Source organism: Pollicipes pollicipes, unplaced genomic scaffold (genome assembly GCF_011947565.3).
Source record: "Pollicipes pollicipes isolate AB1234 unplaced genomic scaffold, Ppol_2.1 Scaffold_7231;HRSCAF=8579_pilon_pilon_pilon, whole genome shotgun sequence".
Taxonomy (NCBI): domain Eukaryota; kingdom Metazoa; phylum Arthropoda; class Thecostraca; order Pollicipedomorpha; family Pollicipedidae; genus Pollicipes; species Pollicipes pollicipes.
The window spans coordinates 2,342,129-2,362,208 of NW_023597034.1; the positions used below are offsets into that span (position 1 = coordinate 2,342,129).

The 20,080-nt window shown below is 55.9% G+C and overlaps 1 protein-coding gene across 1 annotated transcript; it reads left to right on the forward strand.

The window, feature by feature from the left end:
• Nucleotides 1-1,298: 1,298 nt before the first annotated feature.
• Nucleotides 1,299-19,844, forward strand: LOC119109435 (serpin B4). Its single transcript, XM_037233051.1, has 8 exons — nt 1,299-1,372; nt 12,194-12,400; nt 14,881-15,101; nt 15,839-15,928; nt 16,356-16,464; nt 17,600-17,735; nt 18,155-18,378; nt 18,843-19,844. The coding sequence occupies exons 2-8, from the start codon at nt 12,221-12,223 to the stop codon at nt 19,158-19,160; spliced, it is 1,278 nt and encodes a 425-aa protein (XP_037088946.1). The 5' UTR covers nt 1,299-1,372; nt 12,194-12,220; the 3' UTR covers nt 19,161-19,844.
• Nucleotides 19,845-20,080: the final 236 nt, after the last annotated feature.

The window sequence follows — 20,080 nt, forward strand, 5'->3', positions numbered from 1 at the left end:
ATCCCTTACAGAATTTACATTATAGGTATCATTATCCACGCGGATAAACTTTGACAACAAAAAATCCTGCGCCTTAGCATTCTAATTAATGTACGGGATTTCTAGCCAGCAAAAGACCTCTATCCTTGAGGCATAGCCTCATATTCCATAAAAGGGCTTTCTGATGCATAGAGGAGGGTCCTAATCCAGAACAGGATCACTCCAATTGACAGAAAGGGCCTCCAAATCCGGTAGATGACCTCGCTATCTCAAAACAGAGCATCTTGATAGGGAATAACGGCCTTCTGACGCATGAGAGAGGGCCTCCTGGTCTAGAGATTGGGCTCCTGACGTAAAGGGGTCCCTACTAATCAAAAACAGGGGACTCCTAGTTAACTACCGGGCCTCCCGAGCCAGCAAAAGGTACCTCCTTAGCACAGAACAGAACCTTCTGACAAAAACGGGTCCCTTGATGCAGAATAGCGTCTTAACGAGCCGATTCATTACTTTGGCCTAGTTGTGGGGCCTCCTTGATCCGAATGTCGGTAAGATATGTGCAGCTACAGAACCTTCAGTGTACGAAAAAGGGGCCTCTTAAAACTTGAAGGTGCAAAAACATACTCTCACGTCCGTACCCCCCCCCCCCCCCCTCGCTCGTCGTCCCGCCTCTACCCACATATCGATTAATGGAGGTGAATGGTTCGTGCCAAGCACAAATACTTTACCTGGAGCAAGCCCGCATCGTCTAATCTATCCGAATTACGCGCTTTCGCAGCGATGATCCTAAAACCGTGCTGAAAATATGGATCGGACTAGTCTTCCGCCGTGTGTTGAAGTCCGCGTGCGGAGGGATCGGAGTGCCAGATCGGCGCTTTCAAGAAATGGGTTGAGGTTAAATTAAAAGATGTGACCCCATTCCTTCATTGTCCAAACAAGCTTTCTTTGCCTCGCCCAAAAGGTCGAGGGCGTGCCCAGCAAACAATGGTGTAAACAAACAAAATTTCTCCCAGCAAACAATGTCGGGAAATAGCACCAGATTTTGACGAACCAAGCTTCCACCTGGTGTACGAGGCGACCCCATGCCCTCCGCTTGATGAACGAAATCGAAAATTTTGAATGGCACCCCCGAAACCCATGGAACCACCTCCAGGATTCCCATTCCCGCTCTCGTTACGAAAAGTCTGGACGCCTGCCTGAGTGGTGGCCATCGGATCCGGCCCTGCCCGTGACGCCGTGGATTTCCAGGGCAGTGACGTCACGAGGCGGTGACGTCACGGCAGCCGTCGCCCAGACACGGTCTGGCGGTGGCCGGCCTGGCCGCCTTAGTCGTCAGCGCACAGTCCCGGCGTGAACAGTGCCTGCCCGCGCTCCCGGCACCAGTGACGTCACGCAGGTGGGTGTGCGACCGCCACTGTTGTGGTGCCGCGTCCAGGCTAGGGACCGGCCGCGTCCCTGTAGAAGCGTGCGGTGTTGCAACAGCTCGGGCGTTTCGACACGCGGTGGCGGCGCCCATGGTTGGTGCCGCCGAGCGCATCCGCTTCTAGATCCCGCTCACCGGCCTCTGGAGATGCGCCGTTTTCGCAACCGGTTCGGTGACAGGCGGCCTGTTCCTTGCGTCTTTTGTTGAAGCGGCATAGTTTGCCAATACGTAGGAAATCGCGTTCCCGTTTTGCCACACCCACGGTCCAGCTGCTGACAGAAAATCGCTCCATGCGGTGTAAGGTGCTCGGAACTGCTGACAGAAAAGCGCGGTCTGTTGACGTGAAAAGGTCCGTTTTTGTTTATATTTGGGTCCTTCCTTCATCTCTTTTCACCATTCCGGGTAAATATGGTGTGATGTACACCGTGATGACCTAAAGCAGCGGTCAGACCTCAGCAAGACGCACGTTCAGAGATAGCCCCGTCCCAGCGCCGGGTGGTCGCACCATACTGGATCCATCACAGCTGGAAGTGTGGTAACGTTCACACCAAGGCTGCCAACCGTCGAACGCGACGGCTGAAGAACGCTTACTGAGAGCGCAGTCGTGGCGTTTAGAGGCTGTTTCAGCGGTGTCCGTCAGCGGACAATGACCCTCAGCGGCCGCGACGGAATTTCGCCTGGCGAAGCGACCTGGCTTTCAGTTCATGCGGTGAGGATGTAGTGCAATGCCGCCAATGGTCAAAGGCACAGCGAGTCCGTTGCATCAATGGTAGATGAAGACTCTATTTGGCACCCTTGAGGTATTTTCCCACAACCTCCCCATAGCAGCCGTTTCACTACGAGCTGTCCTTGAAAGACCGGATTTAATACGATGTGTCTATTCTCATATGGCCTGGACTTGGTTTCTGGTGAGTGAGGACAGCGTGCCCCGCCAAAGTCTCCAAAAGGCATGACCGTATTTAACTGTTGTCTTGCTGCTCAAAGAAGGTATCCGAATGCATTACAGCCTAAAGCTTTGAGGAGCGTTTAGTTGCAACATACATCCCGCACCGTCATTTTGAAGTGACTTCGGTGCCGTTACTTTTAGCGTGCATCGATTTCAGACTTGCTCTTCTGATTTGCTTCTTTCCACTAGACGCGTGGGACCGGCGCTTGTAAACACGGCCTAGCTGAAAACCATTCGACCAAACCAGATAGCCTGACCTTTGGCTGTCGTAGAACACCAGTCCAAACAAACCTCGGGCGGTCGTCCTTTGGTGAGTCGCCCCCCTCCCCCCCCCCCCCTCCGACGCGACAGTGGACGGCCGGCGCTGGCAGAGACGCTCCGGGAGGGGCTCGCCGTGGCCTTGACATGCCAACGGAAGCTGATCCGGCTTGCTGACCAACTGGGTCAGGCGGAGATACGCCCCAGACTCGAAGCTGCGGCTGGCCTGCACGCGAGCCTGCCGGAATTAGCGCGGTCACGTGACATGCCGCGTGGTGAGCAGGCCTGGTGCGAGGAGGCCCTTTACTGGAGGGTCCGCGTCATGTACCACAACCTGTTCTAGCCTCGCGTCGGTCATCGGCTGATATCGACGACCGACCGGAGCACAGTTTTGTCTAATTCGCATACAGTCGGCCCACAAATTGGTGGCGCTCTCGTAATCCGGTAGGAGCGGCATGGTTTGTTGAGTGGGTGCTCAGCCTGTATCTACGTACTGCTGGCGTTAACCTAGGTCAACCAAATGTCGAGCCAGTGGCATTTGAACGTCAGTATATGTCAGTGACGTGTGGTGGCTATTGGGGGAAAATATCGCATGCAGATGACGAAGTGGCACTGCCGAGTTTAAACACGATTAAAGAAGAACAAATTGTGCCGGGTTAGTGCGAACTATACAAATATTCAGGAAAAGGTCAACTTCGAACAGTGGCCCTGGCCTCCTTCCCTGGGTTTCGGGGAAATATGAAGGTATGGAAGCAAATTCCTAACTCTTAATGAATACAATAATCACATTTATGGAATTAGTGGGAATATTAGCAAAGAGTGGAAGTAAAAATTAGTTTACGTCAGTGCCCTGAAATGACATTGGGTTTGGAGATCATGTAGTGGCATCGCTGTGCAGAAAAGTTGGCCAAATAAATGTGCGGACACATCAGAATGCGTTATTATCGAGTGTCATGTCCAGCCAGGTTTCCATCCGACATGACCTACCTAAAGCCAGTTCAGGTCATCGACCAAGCACGACCTTAACGCAAAAGTCGCGGTGATTTGGAAATTGATGTAGGATAAGGAGCTAAACTGATCCGGAAGATAGCACAAACCGGTCTGCGGATATTCAACATAACTGTTGCAGGGACGTATACCTGCCCCCCCCCGCGGTGCATCCCCAAGTGTATTAAACTTTAGCAAGAATCAAGGTCAGTACCTAATCGACCGTTTGGTGCTTAACTGCAGGTTAAGCACCAAGCGGTTTATACCTATACCAGCACCAGCATTTTATTTCCTATTATACATTCATACCTATACCAGCACCAACATGGTTTATACCAGCACCAACATTCATACCTGTCTTCCGCTCCGCTGTAATCTTCACAACTCGTGCACCGGATGGACGGCGTGAAAATAATGGTTGTCTTTCCCTCGGACAGGCGGCATTTTCGGCCCCGTTTAGCATCCAGAGGCTCGTGGGCTGCTTCCTGGCAGCTCGTGCTTCATACGTTCAGGTCGTATAACATGTTGACCTTCAAAGACACTTTCCTCTCGCTTCGAAGCAAGCAATGTTCGGATTTGAAAAACTGGACTCTTATCGCTGGAAGGCATCCGCGTTTGGAAGGCGCTCTGGCAAAGCCCTGTCTGCAAAAAGCAGGTGTAAGCTGTTGTGCCATTAAAGCGGCAGTCTCAGCCTCCACACGGGTGTTTGTAGTACGTGGCACCGGTGCAGCACGGGTGCAGCAGCAGCATGGGGAACCAGAGGTCCCCGTCTAGACAGTTCTAAACTGAAAAGTTTGCCGTAATGATGTCTTGTACTGCTGACAGGTTAAGAGGATTTGCGGCTTCGGTCCATGGACTGAATGCGCGAGGTCTCGGGTCGCTAATCCCGGGTCTGCCGCCATAATTCTGGCATGCATAGAAAGCACCCACACGTCCGGCCCCCCTGCCGAGCGAATCTCTGCGGGTCGGCGGGGGGGGGGGGAGGGGGAGGGCAGGCGCACTCATCAGGCAGCCGGTGGGTTGCCGTCGCTTCCGGTGTCCCCATGCCATCCTTGCTCCGAAGACGCCGCGCCACGTGCAGCGGTCTGGCGGTTGGCGTCGGTGAAAGCGTGTGGGTCACCGACTGGCCGCGCGGACCCGGCATTGCCCTGCCGCCACAGTGAAAGGAACCGAAAGAGAAAGCAGGCGGCTGCGTCGCCCGGCGTCGCCGCCCGGCCCGGCCGGCCAGCCAGCAGTGGCGTAACAGTAACTGGCTGGGCCCGTGCGCCGGCCGGCCGGCACGCTGGGGTGGCCAGATCCGGGACGGCGGGGTGCGCGCGCCGGCCGGAACCGGACTGACCTTGACCCGTGCCGGCGCGACCCGACCATCGAAGCAGCGGCCGAACTCCCGCCAGAGAGGCCCTGCCGCAGACTGAACCGTCCGCGAGTTGCGAGCCAGGATCGCGGGAGACTTCTAGCAGTCGTCCGCCTTCGCTATGGTTGACGTCGAAGGTTGTGCTGATGGCTGTCTGCTCTTCGAGAATAGCGAGAACGAAGCTGCAGCGCACGAGTTAGCTACAGTCCGCAGTTCGCAACGAGCCTGCAAACAACCGCAGTCCTCGTCAAAGTCGGTCAAAAATTTCACCGCGCCGACCGTGGTCGGATAGAAGCATTCCAGACCTCCCTGATGCAGTGAACATGCCTTGAGAATGCGCAGCCTGGCGTGACGGGGAGGAGCCCACCGGATGTCTCCCTCATTCCGGGCGGTTTCATTGAGGTTTTCAGAACAAGGATTGCGGCGTTCGTAAAGCTAAGGGCACGCGACCCGTTACTCCGAACCGAAATCCCGCGGCAGTTGTCGTGTCCTCTGGATAGACTAACCTTGTTACGTAAATGGGAATTTCTCAACAGACTGCACGCGCACTGTGCTGGATACTACAGGGCGAAGAATCCAGGGACCATTGAAGCAATTGTCTGGCTTTTTATTGCGTCAGTGCGGCCACCATCGCGATTCTAATTGACCTCTGCTTGATCCTGGACGCTCACACTTGAACCGTTTCCTGGTGCATGGTGCATGCATACGGTTCTGGCTGCGAGCAAGGCGTGAAGATCTGTGCGAAACCCAGAAAGGAATTGGTATTGGATTTGATGTTTTCCCCTTTGCTGGGCTTTATGACGATGGAAGCCTGTGGTGTTAACGCCTGACTAAGGCGGTAAGAAGAGCCCGGCAAGGGCGGCGTCTGTCGAGCGGCAGTGTAGCCAGAGGGCCGCGTGTGGTCTACATTCTGCGACTCTAGAAAGCCGCGAAGTGGTGGCGGTAGTAGGCCCTGTAGATAGCAGTTTTTGTCCTCTGGCCATGAAGTATAGCTCTTGAACCACCTTTTGATTCCTCCTCCCAAGATTTCGATCCGCCGAGCGCCATTATTCGCAATTTTGGTCATTTACGACAGAAATGATTCAGTCATCTGGCATAAAAATAGCTGGTTTTGTACAGCTATATGTGCCGTCTCTTCAAAAATTCATCACATCCGGTGAAAAAGTTGAAAACTGTCGTAAAGTCCTCAGAACCGGGTCGTTCGAGATGGTTATGTTGCATAGCAATCAATAAAAGGTGAAAACTCACAAAACTGCCTTTATATAAAGCATAATGGAATTTAAAAATGCTGTAACTTAAAACAGACTAAGTCGCATCCACGAAACCCAGCCAACACCGTTACACCCGATGATGTTACAAAAAAATACGTTCGTCAATTATATTCTTGATATTTCAGTATGCTACCAATCTCGACCACGGCGCTGGGAAAGCACGTTATTTAGGAGACCTGCAGCGTGAGGTGGTCTGCGAGTTCTAAATATATGTTGATCTTGGTTTTTTATGTGGGAAGGTGCCGGCGTACTAGCATCTGTCTTCGTCTCCATTGAAGTACTTTTATATAAACAGTCCTTGGTGCGGCCCAAGGAATGATTGCTGTATTTACCAGCGGCCGGATACTCACGGCTGAGGGGTAAGGAGCGGTACTGAAGATTGGTGGCGAGGAGAGAGAGCGTGGGCCCTGCCTGGATCAAGCAAATTAGCGCTGAGCCTACACATATTAGATTATTCAGATCCGTAAAAGTCTATATACCATCCGTATCCTTAAAAGGCTATGGCATGAGCTTTTTTAATGGACGCTCGCACTTGTAATTTCGGACCAGTAGCGGTAGTACAACATGGCCAATAAATCGTGCCCAACGTCTTGGGCTCCCCACTCCCGCGTTGAAAATGTTATGGTCGTGACTTGATGTCGTTGGGTACGAGTCCTGGGGTGGGGGTGCTGTTTTGCCTAGCTGGCAACTAGCCGACGAAGGCCGGCCTGGCCCGAGACGATCGTGTTCGAGTGCTGTTTGGCATGTTAAGGTCTGGCTGGTAAGACGGACACAGGCAAGATTATCCCATGAGCGGTTGGCAAGTTTTTCTGATGAACTTAGGACGCACGCAACGACCTGTCGGTGGCAGGTGCTCTGTACCCCAGACCGCTCATGCAGGGTACTTAAAAACCACGTTTTAATTATTTGGGAGCGGTGGGGCGGCGTGCATCTGTGCATGCTTCAGCAGCATGTTTGGCCATGTATGTTCACCCTGGCTTCTTTCTTTCTAGGTAGGTGGGGAGCAGCTGAGCGTCTACCTAACTACCTAACACTTGTTACGCTGCCTGTTCCCATGCTCCGGGGAGAGGATCACGTGTTGTAATAAAACAAAAACGCCAGCCCCTAACACGACCCTGCAGCCAACGTGTGGTGGCTGACCTGCTGTCCTCCGGCGCGGACGTCCGTCTGCCGCTTCGGGTGCGTGCTCGGGAGCGGTCCGCAGCTGAAGGCCCGCCAATGGCCTGGGCGGACCGGTGCCTGTCCTCTCGTGCGGACGTCCGCCCGCCGCTTCGGGTGCGTGCTCGGGAGCGGTCCGCAGCTTAAGGCCCGCCGGCGGCCCGGGCGGACCGGGGCCCCGACCTCGTCCCTGGCGGTGCCTGACAAAACGCAGAGAGCGACTGCCTCGCGTCAGCCATGCTGACATGTTTACACGCCGGCCGGCCGGGCGGACGGATGGACGGACGGACGGACGGACGCTGGCGGACAGACCGGCCGCGCTGGCCTGCCCGCCTCGCCCCCTGGCCGCCGGCCGCCACGTGACCTCGGCGAGGCCTTCACCTGCCCGGCCGGTACGGCCCCCGGAGCCGCCAGTTCAGGCGCCGCCCAGGGGAATGGTCCCGGTTGATACGGCCCCCGGAGCCGCCAGTTCAGGCGCCACCTCGGGATATGGGTGCAGCTAGCACTGCCCCGGAGCCGCCAGTTCAGGCGCCACCTCGGGATATGGGTGCAGCTAGCACGGCCCCCGGAGCCGCCAGTTCAGGCGCCACCTCGGGATATGGGTGCAGCTAGCACGGCCCCCGGAGCCGCCAGCTTAGGCGCCACCTCGGGATGCGAGTCAGATCATCTTGCCCTTGCATGTGTGTATATTGGCTTCTAATCGCTAAATTTCTTTCCTCAAACCGGACGCCGATTCCCCTCGGTGCGATGAGGGAACAGCAATGTCCTGCCGTATGTTTAGACAACGAGGCCGTGTGCGTGTCCGGGACAGATGCCGTCTGCGTGTTCGGGACAGATGCCGTGTGCGTGTCCGGGACAGATGCCGTCTGCGTGTCCGGGACAGATGCCGTGTGCGTGTCCGGGACAGATGCCGTAGTGCCGTGTCCGGGGACAGATGCCGTCTGGCGTGTCCGGGACAGATGCCGTCTGCGTGTCCGGGACAGATGCCGTGTGCGTGTCCGGGACAGATGCCGTCTGCGTGTCCGGGACAGATGCCGTCTGCGTGTCCGGGACAGATGCCGTCTGCGTGTCCGGTTGTCTCTGCGTGACTTACTGTCCCGCCGCTCAGTCCATCAACCATGATAAGGCCATCCCTTCCAGCCTTTGTCCCGTGATCAAATTAATCAAATGAAATGGGATTAGGATGAAACCGCATTCTGCAAAAAGTGGTGTAGGAGCGGGCGATGGGTCCAACATCAGTTGACAGCGAGTTGTAGAAATAAAACACGAGAAAAAGGCTGCATCCGGTGATCAGTACGGTGCCCTTGGCGGCTGTCATTGTCTTTGTGCGCCTAGTGATAATGCAGCTAGTGGCAGTTTTTCTCTGGCAGTAATGATCGGTGTAGTTAATTCAGGTAAAGAGGATTTGGGAGGTGAAATATTTCATCTTCTTTATGGGAGGAATTTCAAACTAAATATTGTGGATTCGTGATAGAACTGTGCCAAACGAAGGATAAACACACCGCAAATGTTGGCTGTGGACTGTAAGCAAAACACTTCTGAAGTGTTTCCCCACTTACGCGGTCCGACCGGAATATTTGAAATATGAACTTTTTAGTTTGCAGTTGTGTTTGGGTTAAATGTTAGGCCAGAATGTAGTGTCGTGTGGAGGATACTGCAAACAAATGTTTGGCGGGTACCACTCCCAGCATTCTTCAATGTCGAAACGGTCAAATTAGACTGGTTAAGTTATACTGGTCTTAGACTGGTCGAAACGGTCAAGTTAGACTGGTCTTTCCATGCTGGATGATATGGCCGCTGCCATACCACTGTGCCGCGCTTTCCTTCCACAATCGTGGCAAGTTAAGGAAGATTTCGAAATTTTGTTACATAGTCCACCCCGCTTCACAGATCTGCGGATATTTTGGATCTTTCCAAGGATCTCCCCGCGGCTCCGCTGAGCTCCGCTGTCTCCAGACTGTTTTGGCCGCTCCAAGTCCCAAAACTATCCAAACCGACCGCGTATACTTACACATAAGCAACGTAAAGTTGAGATAAACGGACCATGACACTTGACTACAGCACAGCACCACTTCACGCTTCCCGCAAACCGCTGGTCGGTAGTGGGACGCGTGGCGCCGGTTTGGCGACGTCCGCGCCGCTTCTCGCCGCGTGTTCGTCCGTCCGCCCGCCCTGCTGGTCACGCCTCCCACGCCTATCGACGGCGTCCCGGATCTCAGCTGGAAAGCATTGTTTGGAGCCAAGCCCGCTGTGCAGCCCTGACCCCGATAGCAGGAGCGGGGTCGCGATGCGGGGGTCTCGGGGTGTCGCGTGCTGGATCGGCCAGCGGCATCCTTCGGCGGCAGGAGCGCCGTTGCCTGACATTGCAATACCGATTGACAAATGTGCGCGTAACGTAAAGCTTCACTCGCTTTGTTCGAACGCATTACTGGAACGCGACGTGTCATACGTAAGCCAATGCGCTCAGTGGCAAAGAGCATGTATAAATGGCCGGTAAACTGGGACTTAAGCAGCATTTGTGCGCGCTATGAATTGGTAGGCAAGCTGCCGTCACTTGCGAGGAGTCAACAAGGTGCATTATGGGGTTGCCTTACTCCAGAGCTCATATTCCGTCTCCGTTAGCCGCTGACACGTGTCGCAACAGAAAGCGCGTGACTGCCCTCCGCGGCGAGAGGCTGGCACAGTGACTGGCGGTGACGCGTGAGTGCGCGGCAGCACACGAGCAGGCGTGTGCTGGCGGCCCGTGGATAACACACACGTCAGGAGCCGATTGGAAAGACTGGCAGATGCTGCGAGGTTTGTGTTCGTATCCAAGTGGGGTCATCATGAGCGGAGCTTCTAAAGATTTGTCGGAACACCAGCAACAGATTTTTCCCAAGCGTTGAATTGTTTGCTTTTTTAGTTTCGGGCGATGTTTTGTTCATTGGATCAAATGTGATGATTGGGGGTGGGGGGGGGGGGGGCGGGGGGCACCAAAACGTTAAGAGAGGTGTAAGGTCACTCCGGAGGGATGGAAACTCCACCCATGATGTTTGTGTGATGCTGTTTATTCTCAATCACTCCAGCAGTTAAATGTGCTGCAAGTCGCGTCGGGTTCGAGCAGCACCCACCTCCGAGCCGCACAATGGCGAGTGACCGGAGGCCGCGGGTGTGCGGTATGCATGGCCTCGCCGCCTGTGACTGCGTGCGGGAAATACCTGTCACGGATGTCGGGAAAAACCAGCGCGCCCCGCACGCACAAACACGCCCGCACTCATTGTCGGCGAGCCCCAGTCCGGAAGCATCGAATCGCGCTTGGTTCGCCGAACGCTCGCTGCGACGAACGTGACGAACGTCCCAGGCGGAACGATCGCCCGCCGCCACCGAGCGAGAGCGGCAGCCCCCTGCGTTTGCGTCAGACCGCTTTAGCAGGAAGCTGGGAGAATCCGATCCCTGAGCACGCAGCAGCCAGCGGGTCCCACGCCCTTGTATACGTGCTGCGTTTGGGCGACACCCAGCTGTGCAGGCTGCGTGCAGGCAGGAGAGGGATGTGCGCTCCAGCGACGCTAAAGGTCACCGCGCTGCTGCTGAGCAGGGTGGAAAATTTACCGCAGTAATGACGCCGAGTGACGCATTGTTTTCGTTCGAACGTAATTGCCCATATGGGCATTTTGGGCGATGGCATTTCAAGGTTTACGTCTTCAGCTGATTATGAATGTTACTGATGAGCGATCCGCGTGGCGTGACGTCATAGGTTTGGTGGAGCATAGATGCGAGCAGAGCTGTGTGTGGCACAAATACCTCGCGATTTTTTGCGATTTTTCTTCCCTCAACAGAATGATGCCGCGTTGTGATACAAATCCGCAGCTATATTTGCGAATTTCGCCGCAAAGAGTGAACAGATCATCGTAATTATAGAACGCTAACCACCAGGCACGCTCCTTATACTCTGTCATCCTCAGCTGTCGAAGATGTGCCTTCACCCGGAACACTCAGCCGACCTCGTCCCCGGCTGACCTCTCTTTCCCAGCTGTCTGAGCCGTGTCTCCGACCGAACACACGGCTCGTCTGCGTCCCCTGACTGACCTCTGCTTCCCGGCTGCCTGGACCGAGTGTCCAGCCAGACACACGGCTCATCTCTGCTCCCTGCCTGACATCTGCTCCCGGCTGCCTGAGTTGCGTTTCCAACCAGACAAACGGTTTATCTCTGTTCCCTGACTGACATCTGCTCCCGGCTCCCTAGACCACGTGTCCAGCCAGAGCCACGTGTCCAGCAGCTCATCTCTGTTCCCTGACTGACATCTGCTCCCCGGCTGCCTGAGCTGCGTTTCCAACCAGACACATGGCTCATCTCAGGTTCCCAAGGTTCCCTGACTGACATCTCCTTCCCGGTTGGCCTCGCCTCCCCCCCCCCCCCCCCCCTCCCCCGGCTACATGAACCGCGTGTCCAGCCGGACACACGACTCATCTCTGTCCCCTGGCTGACCTCTGCTCCCGGCTCCCGTGTCCAGCCGGACACACGGCTCACCTCTGCCTTCCGCCTGCCGGATCGTCGCCTCTGCTCTCGGCCGCTGTCGTGCCGTGGCTCTGTCGCCCCGTCACGACAGCTGCCGACGACCGTGGGGGTGCAGCGGCCGGGCTCCGGGCCGACCGGCGCTCGACCAGGACCACGGCCGCGAGCGGACCGCGCGGGTTCGACACTCACAGCAGTCGGTGGCGCTGCGAGCTGCGTCTGTCGTGTGTATGCCGTTCACACGCGCCGCGCGGCCGGGGAAGTGCGCGTCTGACAACGCCGCCCAGCAGTGCTTCGTGCTGAGGACGGGGTGGTCGTGCTGTTTCAGACCGGGCTCAGTTCAGCCCAGCCCAAGATGCAGCTTCTCGTGGGTGCCGCCGTCCTGCTGGCGGTCGTCACCGGCTCCCTCGGCCAGTGCCTGACCTCCAACGACACGGCCATCAACGCCACCAACGCCGCCAACATCTACATCAGCGGCTCGCATAACTTCAGCATACGCCTCTTCCAGAAGCTCTACTCGGGTGACGCGACCAAGGTGAGCCGAATGGAATTCTTATGAGCGTCGGTTCGTGGTCTGGTGATAGTGAGACCCTTTCCAGCCCTTGCAGGATAAGTTGCAGATCCTTATTCATCATGACACGATGAATGATACAGTCGCAATTACTGGCTGCATAACTCATTACATGGCAGTAACAAGGCCGGTCATGAGCAGCATTTTCCCCTCCAGAGCTCCAGCAAAGCAAAAATTCAGCCAACATGTTCAGAATTTCCAGAGAGCCCAGAGCCTTAGTACGTTGGCTGGAGTGTTTCGTATATCGATCGTGACAATTTGCATGCTAAAAATCACCCGTGTGTCATGTATAAACCCGTCCACCTTTAACCAGCGCATGCAGTCGCCCTCAGCTCACGTTGCCTGCCATGCTCACTTCACATGCCAGTTTTTGGCCGTATTTTTTTGCAGTTTGTCATAGTTTGTCGTGTTGGCGTTGGCGTGTCACCACATTCACCTTTGCATGACTTCATTCGGTGGCAGCTGCATACGACCTCTTCCCAGAACGTCATGCATGCCGCGTGCGATCAGGGTCACCGAGCCGCCTCGCCGTGCGCGAAAGGAAGCGGCGGTCACCGCACAACCATATCCCTCGCCCGTGTGTTGGAAGCAGCTCTCGCGCCCGAGCGGCCCCCGCCGTCAGCGATGGTGTGATTTCTCCGAATACTCGGCGGCAGCGCGGTGTTACTGGCGCGATCGCTTCATCTTCCCGGCCGCCGTGTCGTCACTTTAGGGGAAGTTGGCCCTGCGCATGGAATTCTGCGCCCGTGAAGGCTCACCACCACCCTGATATCTAGTCGGCGCAGCGCTTGGGAAATCAGCCACGCGACGTGATGCCCCTCTTCTGCGGATCTCACGTTTACGCTACAGTTATGTGGAACTGAGCATGAGTCCACATTCGGCTCCCTTGGAGCAGGACGCCCATTCGAGATCACGTCGGTGTTCAGAGCGGAGCTGGGATCTGCTCAGGGCACGCCCGGTTCAGGCCTCGGAGCTGGGATCTGCTCGGAGCACGCCCGGCTCAGACCTTTTTGTTGGTCAGACGTGTGCCACATCCGGGTTCGGCTAATCTATTCCGAATCTGACTCAAAACGGGTTCGATTTTGGCTCTGATTTCGAGCAGCTCAGTGCGTCCTTGGTCCGACTCCGATTCCGTTGCAAGGAGACCTGGCGCAGTTTCGTAATCGGCTCCCATGAGGCTGACGTTGGGGACAACAAGTATAGAAGATATTCATTTTGTAGCCATATTTATGATGGCTAACGGTGATGGCAAAATCAACTCGAAAAACTTGATTGATTCCCGTCTCATAAAACGGCTTCAGGGAAATCAACTCGATCCTGACTCAAGAAAAATACAATTGACCCTGGGACCAAGCACAAGTCTGCTCTTGATGGGCACACATCAGGGCGTGCGGGTAGACGTCATAGGCTTTCTTTGGAAGCGTTGAGGACATTTCCTTCACACGTGTTCCGTACACGCGAAAACCTGCTCCATCACACTTGCGAATGACCGCAGCATGCCGTGCCGACAAGGAATGGGGTCTGAAGAACTGCGACGGTCGCTTTCTTCTGATCTTGCTACATTGAAAACCAAAAGCGTATGGAGCTCCAAGTGTCACCACCAAAGTCCTGAAACAGCCGAGGTCTGCCGTAATTTCCTGGCGAAACGTGGCCTGCATTAGTGGTCCGCAGCGTGTCGTGGCCCGGCGCACTGTCACCCAATGCGGCGCCACCAGCCCGGGGCGTCACAGCCGGGCTGTCGGCGTCACGGGCGGAGCGCCGGGCCCTGCGCGCCCACGCGGCCCCGCCGCCGTGACGGCCGGCCGGGATTCCCGTCCGTGCCGTCGGCTCGTGCCGCTGCGGCCGGCTGCGGACGAGGGGCGGTCCGACCTGAATCAAGGCCGGGTCACGGCCCGTCGGGCTCGGCCCGCTCCGCTCGTGTCGCCAGCGGCCTCACCAGACCGGGCCGAGGCCAGGACGCGACTGCGACCCCCCCCCCCCGCACACCCCGTCTCCCACCACGCCGTGCAGCGCGGGCGACCACACAGGGGTAATCCTTGACCGCGGTGCCCGCTGAAAATCGGTCAGGGTCCGTCCTTTTTGCGGACGGGTCCTTTACTTGGAAGAGGAACTAACTGGCATCGATCTCTAGTGGGACGAGGTCGTTTTGCTGTCGAATTAGGTTAAATGGATATCTGGGTCTAAAAAATTTTGTCAACCTTGGCACTGCAATGTTTACCGTCATGCCTGCGCTGCAATTTTATTTATTGTTAGGCTTTATGGACGTCAAACGAAAACGGTGCCGAAAAAACTGTTTCTCGTTTATGCTTAACGAATGTCGGCCATGGATCGTAAATCGAGTTCCCGGACGAAAGACAAACGATGTGTCTCCTTCCTTACATTACTGAATCTCAGCATTGCAAACATGCTGCCGCCCCTTATAACCGCCAACGGTCCTCCCACAGGAGCGTAACCTGTTCTACTCGCCACACTCGCTGTGGTGTGCCCTGTCTCTGGCCTACTTCGGTGCCGAGGGCGATACGCAGACGCAGATGGAGGAGGTGATGGGCCTGACACAGCTGACCAAGGTGGATGTGCTGCGCGCCTTCCGCTTCATCCACTTCTGGGAAGACGTCCGCAAGATGGACGACACGGTCGGCAAGAACACGCTGCGCGTGGCCAACAGGTGGGCTCCAGAACGGGGCACGATGTGGTCCCTTACCCCCTCGTGGCGGAATGGCAGAGCCCGCGGCTCCGGACGTCAGCTGAACACAAACAAACTAACAGCATCTCCGATACACTGCAGCCGTTCGGGGACAGCTGAACACAAACCAAATCAACAGCATCTCCGATACACTGCAGCCGTTCGGGGACAGTTGAACACAAACCAAATCAACAGCACCTCCGATACACTGCAGCCGTTCGGGGACAGCTGAGCACAAACCAAATCAACAGCATTTCCGATACACTGCAGCTGGTCGGGGACAGCTGAGCACAAACCAAATCAACAGCATCTCCGATACACTGCAGCCGTTCGGGGACAGCTGAACATGCACCAACTCAACAACATCTCCGATACACTACACCGTTCGGGGACAGCTGAGCACAAACCAAATCAACAACATCTCCAATACACTGCAGTCGTTTGAGGACAGCTGAACACAAACCAAATCGACAATATCCGTTACGCTGCAGCCGTCCGGGAAGGAAAATGTGTTTTAATTTCATAATTTTCGCCGCAGTACAGAGAACTGAATTTAGCTACTATTACCTGTAGGGCGGGGCCAGCTCTTTTGCACACTGCTTGAGAGATTTAACATGACATTTCCTGACGGCGCTTTACGGTTACTTTGAAGATAAAAATTCCTGAAGGAAATACAAAGTTCACTAGGATGGCTGCCTGATGAAGGTGCTTTGTTCCAGACTTTACTTCGACAAGAATGAAGATGTGAAGGAGTGCATGAAGGAATTGTTCCACAATGAATTGGAAATGTTGGATTTCATTGGAGCCAGGTAATTCTTGATTAAGACTCGGACAAACATCGCGTTCACTAAGAAGGTGTGAATCGTTTTCGTGTTGATTTTTCGTGCTGACTATAGATACAGCTAATTGGCATATGCATGCGAGATGCATTCAGTATGGAAATGCGACGTCAGTGCAGTTACATGAATGTATCGATAGCCTCACAAGGGAGCGGACCTGGTCGCAAGACATCGTCTTGAAAACATTAAAAGCGTACGTTGCGTGAATGACAAAAGCGAGTATGCCATCTGCCCCTGTAGGCACTGTTATACGTGATTCGACACCGCACACGTTGTCAGTATAAATAAGTCGAGAGCTTCTGCAATCACCGTAATCTCCGTCCCTGCTTAAACCTAGGGCGGAACTAGACGTTACGCGCGATAAGCGACGCACCACCAAGACGTTACCATGTTTCAGCGAGGAGTCTCGGCAAACTATCAACTCGTGGGTGGAGACGCAGACAGCCGACAGAATCAAGGACCTGATTCCCCCGGGCGCCGTGGACGCGACAACCCGCATGGTCCTGGTAAGAACCTGTCGTGCCCCACCAGCCAGGGGCGGAGCAAGCTCAGATACACTGATGGGGCAAAGGTGTGCTTGTGTTCATCTTGTACTACAGTTTCCGTTCCTGTGAACGTGGCTTCTTCACCGGTGTGGTGCGGTGCCGCCATGCCATCCGACCCCGACAGGACATCTCTCGTCGCTGCAGAGACGAGGCATTTCTCACACAGGCAGCGAGACCCCACGCATTAAGCAAGGCTGAGCTGTCGTAAAGCAGGCCGCCTAGAACATCGCTGCATCGCAACATCGGAACATCAGAACATCGCTGCGGCCACCCGGCGGCCATGTGCACGTGCGCTAAAACCAGCCGAGGCTGCGTCTTGCGCGGCGTGCGTGCGTTGCGCCGATCTCTTCACCCCCTCCCCTCCCGCGTCACGGATGTGCCGTGTTTCGTGATGCTCCTGCCGGGATGTGGCAGGCTAAAGCTTCACACGCTGCGCATGCACGCGACTTCCTGCCCTGCGCTGCCCTGCTCTGGTGCGCATTGTCCTGTCCTGCCCTGTCCAGACTCCATTGCTACCCGCCCGCGGGGTACGCCGCGCCGGCCGCCTCCGCACTGGAAAAACCCGCGGTGGCCGTTTACACTGGACAGCGGAGTGGACGTGCCAGGCGCGTGACTTCAGAGGCTGCTGCCCCCCCTCCCCCCCCCGCACGCGTCGCCTGTTTTTGGGCCAAACTTAGAAGGCGCATTCGACTCTGTATCTATCGTCAGTTTGTTCTACGCACTGCGTCGTGGTGATGATGAAATTGTCGCGGGTCGCGCCCTGTGGGTCATAATTCCGCAATTACGACCGTAGTTGGACATTGGTGAGACACGTTGGTGTCACCAGAATGTCGGCCAGGTCAGTTGAGCTTGCGCTCACTTTGAGGAAGGCTGATGTGGTCGTCGCCACACCAGTCACGCCGTATTTTTACTTCATGATGTACGCCATGTGGACTGGATGGTATTGGTTGCTCGACGACACTCCCATTGTCTTTCAAATCACTGACAGTCTTCAGAGAAATGCGGCGAGTGCCACGGTTCAGACACGTGACGGGACTCTGCTGACCCTGGTCCAGTCCGATTACGCGGTCTCAGCCGCGCTGTTTACACGTTTCAGGCGAACGCGGCGTACTTCAAGGGCACGTGGGACTCACAATTCAAGCCGGACAGGACCAAGCCGGAGCTCTTCTACTCATCGAAGGAGGAAGTCACCTTCGTCAACATGATGAAGCAGAAGGGCCAGTTTAACTTTGGTAAACGGGAACTGTTCGCCTGACCGGGTCGCATCACGCGCCACCTTTTCGCTTGATTGCACAGGTCATTTTCCAGCGATGTCAGTGACACCAAAATACTATTCAAGGCGAAACATCAGACAACTCCATGCGCTGAAGCGCAGCGGTAGAGGTAGCTTCGTACATCCTGCGTCATGTTCATGATCTGGAGCTGCATGCGGCGATGGGGTCGGTTCCCCGCGCAATTCAAAACATCAGTCGGTTAGGCCTACTACGTCTGAGTGCACGACCTGCAGACGACTGAAATCGGATGAGGACTGATTGTTGTGCCCCAGGGTTTGAGAAAGTCACACGCAGGACTTGGCAAACAGCGTACTTTGGCACAGCCAGCCTACGGAACTGATTGCCGGCCATCTCACCCGCCGCTGTTTTGCCGCCAGGCGTGTCGGAGGAGCTGCAGGCGCACATCCTGGAGCTGCCGTATCAGGGCGACGAGATCAGCATGTTCATCCTGCTGCCGCCGTTCATGGAGGGCGCACTGGACACGACTGTGTCTCGGCTAACGCCCGAGCTGCTGCGCCAGACCATAGAGTTTATGTGGCGCGTCGATATCCACGTGCAGCTCCCCAAGTTCCGCATCGAGGAGAGCTACCAGATGAGCGAGGTCAGGGGCCGGGGCGGGGCGGAGCATCCGCACGCTGGTGGTGGTGGGGACCCCTTTGTGGCACCTAGGCAGGCTGCAACCGATCCGAAGTTGATTGTAATGGATGCTTCTTCGCCATGAACTGGTCACTGGACCTGAAGCTGAACCGTGAGGAGCTGTGGCCTGAGCTGTGCTCTAAATATTTGTGATGGTATTCCCATATGTTTGCCGTACGGACAATGCCATGAGATGACTCGAAATGACTGCGCTTGCAGCGTGCGGTGACCCGGAAAAGCAACTTAAGATTGCACGCCATGACAATCACTGTGTTTATTCGCACTGTATTGTGTATGCTCTACATCTATCAGCAGTCTGTGCAACAGCTGTCTTGGGTAACGTCATGGATTTTTTCTAGTTGATTTCAATGTTCCACGTTGGGCAGTCCTCACGAACACCTCTGACCGTGTCTCGCGGGCGTGCTTCAGGACCTAATCGACCTGGGCTTCGAGAACCTCTTCAACGCGTCGGCCGCCAACCTGAACGGCTTCTCGCACTCTGGCAACTTGGTGCTGACCAGAGCGCTGCACAAGTCCTTCCTGGAGATCAACGAAGAGGGCGCTGAGGCGGCGGCGGCCACGGCGCTCATCACCATGCGCACCAGTCGGCCCTCGCAGCCGGAGCGGTTCATCTGCAACCACCCCTTCATGTACGTCATCTACGACAAGATGATGCACACCATGCTGTTCATGGGCACTTTCGAGCACCCCAAGGCCGCGGCCCTGTCGCTGGACAAGAACGTCTGAGCCGGCGGCGGCGGCGGCGGTGGTCGAGACGCCGAGTCTTGGGCGCCGAAGGCATCTCGAGGCGTCGACGGCGTCGCGCGGGCCATCTGAATGTGTGATGCGTGGTGCGCACGAGTGTGGGTGTGGACGACCCTCACCGTGCGGGACTGGGTGCACCGAGCGGCGCGTGAGGGGTGGCCAGGGAAGCGCCGGGGACGGCCGCCGGGACAGTGGCGGTGCTCGGACGCCGGACGGCCGGTCACCGGCCCGGCGCAGTGCCCGCACCAGCACAAAGTGCACGCGCACCAGATCTGCTGTTTGCCGCAGCGTAATGATGACCTCCGGGCACCGATGGCCGGTGGAGAGGGCCGTGGGCCTGCCCTCGACTCGGCGGTGTGCATGGTATCGGGCGAACACCAGAGGCGGCCGCTGTTTCACGCCTGTGTTCTGCGCGAGTCGATGTGTGACGTGTTATTTTATCGTGGCGTGACGGAGGCGATGCAGGATGCAGATGCGTCCGGTGTCAGGCGCAAGTGCTTGATCCAAGCACTGTCGCCTCGTAAGCGTGAACTAAGCTGTTAATGACAATTTTAATAAAAATAAACGTTACATGGGCTGTAAAAGAATATCTCGCGCAGGTTATTTGATGTAATTTCTTAGAAGGCGTTCACTTGTTGGTCCAATAAACGTGGCACGTGATTGGGATTGATGGTTTACCTTTGCAACTTGGCCGACTTCATCTGTTTTTGGCTTACTTTGCTGTCTAGTCTCGTTATGCACCACATGTCGTCCAATATCGAGCAGAATGACCCGCTCGAAAGGGGCAAGGGCGGAGGAAGCTGTTTAGCTTCTGGGGGGGGGGGGGGGGGACAAGAAATGAACCGGCTTCCAAACATCGATACCTCAGGACCGAAAACGGCCTCGCGCAATGTGAGGAAGTG